A 2,579-nucleotide genomic window follows, 5' to 3' on the forward strand; every position below is an offset into this window, starting at 1 on the left:
TAAGTATCAGATTTTAAACAAATAAATAAATACTGGGGGTGATTCTTCTGACTAAAAAATTCTTCAAGGTGGTGCCCCAGCATGGCCACAGTCTAATGACTGAAACAAGTAAGAGACAAAGAAGATTACAGACAGAAATAGCAGAATAAGGAAACAGCATATCTGTGGGCCAAAGGGTTGGAATGCATCAGCAGCAACTTCATACTAGTCTTTTTTAGGGATGTGGTCAAGAATATCTGTATGTCCAAAATTTACAGTACATCTAGTTCCAAACTGATGACCCCAACCCACTCTTGTAAAATGTATATAGCCATGTATCTTCTCTACAGCAAGAAAACTGTTCTGGCCCCTTCCTTCATATTCTAAATATTTCATCTTTCATCACTTACCATAAAAACTGCCTCCCTCTCTACTGTCAAAGGGGGATCTTAGTCTTGCAAATCACATGGTGACCTCACTAGTGTTGCTGCTGCTACAAAAAAGCATCCAGTACACTCTGTAAAATGGTTGGTGTTCATAAGGGCACCCAACCATAGAACCCATGCCAAAGTAGACATTGTGGAACAGTGCAGTCCTCTAACTTGTTAGATCCTGTCAACCCATACAACCCATGCCAGTGTGCTAGATGAATGTTAAAAGATGATGGTGGTAATGATGATGAGGATCATGCTCTAAAACAATTTAGGTATATGATACATATATTTCAAGATTATTGGTTTGACACCTGAACAGACTTACCCTGGGTAAAGTCAGCTAGGATGTATTCTTTCCAAGCTACTGTGTTCAGCTCTGAAGTTTTATAGGATGCAACCACATGATCAGCAGAGTACTTAGATACAGCTACTATTATTGCAAGCTGTTAATATAGAAAATATATCAAAAGATTTCTTTGTCCTAAGACTGATATAAAACATTTTCAAGAAATACCTCATAAATTTCTTTAGTTAACTATATAAATGTGTTAGTAAAAAAAAAAAAAGAACCAACAAAAAACATATATGTCTGTAGTTGACCACATAAGTTAAGTACAGTGACTGTAAAAAAAGATTATACATAATAGAGAAATATAAACATTTAGGGATGATATAAATGATTAACAAAAGGTGGATGTGACTGGGATGAACTTCTTAATGCAGAAATGGGGTGTTTCAAACATTTTATAGAATGGAAATGATGTGGGCATGAAAAACGTAGTATACTCCATAGATGTTCAGGAAAGTGTGTGTGTGTGTGTACTCACACACATACTTGATGGTGTCTCATTAATATCTTTTCATCCACCAGTGCTTGTTATTAGGGGAAAACTAAAAGATCAAACCCTGTGTATTTATAAAATTTGGGGAGTTCACTCCAACACACAAATGTGTGCAAAATTTGTTTATTCATTCAAACTCAGCATTTTAAAAGTATTTATTTCATCAATATCAGAGTTATTTACCAGAGGATATAGTCACACACAATATCTCTTCTACAATAAGATTTGAACTGATGTCCAAGTAGTCAGGTAGTCCAGGACTTTAACCTTATAACTAATATACCTGAATAATGATGATGCTAAAAATGTATAAAATATTTACTTACTTGATCACAGTTTGATAAATATTCCAGAATTTGATGGGACTTTTCATTTTGATTAAGCAATACACTGGCTGTGGGTTATGGAAATGAACATCATTCTTTTTAAGCCCAATTTTTTTCTTGCTTGCATGGGTTAGACAAGATTTCTTGATGCAATGTTCTATAGTAAAATTTCTGCTTTTCTGCTTTTGTTCTAAATATATTGCTATTATAGATTACTTTAGCTGATTACATACATCCAAATCAGTTCCACTTGGATTTACTACAATGTAAATATGTGTTGGAATTTAACAATCTGTTATTAATTGAATTCTTAATTGCTGTGTATTTATTCTTTGATACTTATACATCAATCTTTTATATGGATATAGTAAAGTACATGCATAAAGATACAGACACACACACTCACACACACAAAGACATGGAATCTAATTTTGTATACATATTTTATCAGCCTGAAAGAAAGTACTACTGGAATAATATTTACTAACTAGAGTGTAATCTAATTACTAAACAGGAGTAATAACCTCATTTGCATTCCCTCTTAGTAATGCAGGCCTCATTTGTCTAACAGATATGTTTGAAACATAAATAATGAATCTGAAAGTAGGTAGGATTGTCTAATGTGCAAATGAAGGATCAGAAATTGAATATGCCAGAAGTGCATATCAACAGAAAGCAGACACGTCTAAAATAAAACTAAAGGACCATCCAACAAAAAAAAAAGGGCCCAAAGAAAAGTATTACATAAATAACAAAATACTGAAATTTCACAAGTAACATGGCTTAGAGTTAAAGGATACAGTTTAAATACTTGAGGATGAATGGCAAAATGAGGAATTGTGTGTACATCGACAATGTCGAGGATTTTCATGTGTGAACCAAGTCTTAGAAGATGATTCTGTTAAAAAATATAAATAATCTCTAGAATAGTTTGGTTATTTGGTGATTATTTTCAGACAAAATTAAAACACATATTACGTTCCTGTTGATATTTATTC

The 2,579-nt window shown here is 33.0% G+C and overlaps 1 protein-coding gene across 1 annotated transcript in view; it reads right to left on the reverse strand.

Annotated features, from left to right (window-relative positions):
- Positions 1–2,579, reverse strand: part of LOC106870238 (mdm2-binding protein) — a 26,879-nt gene that overhangs the window by 13,755 nt on the left and 10,545 nt on the right. The window contains exons 7-9 of the mRNA XM_052968421.1: positions 2,382–2,479; positions 1,582–1,645; positions 739–856 (exon numbers count right to left, since the gene is read on the reverse strand). Of these exons, the coding sequence (XP_052824381.1) occupies positions 739–856; positions 1,582–1,645; positions 2,382–2,479 (280 nt within the window). The remainder of the gene's footprint in view (positions 1–738; positions 857–1,581; positions 1,646–2,381; positions 2,480–2,579) is intronic.

The sequence above is a fragment of the Octopus bimaculoides genome, chromosome 6 (assembly GCF_001194135.2).
Source record: "Octopus bimaculoides isolate UCB-OBI-ISO-001 chromosome 6, ASM119413v2, whole genome shotgun sequence".
NCBI classification, from domain to species: domain Eukaryota; kingdom Metazoa; phylum Mollusca; class Cephalopoda; order Octopoda; family Octopodidae; genus Octopus; species Octopus bimaculoides.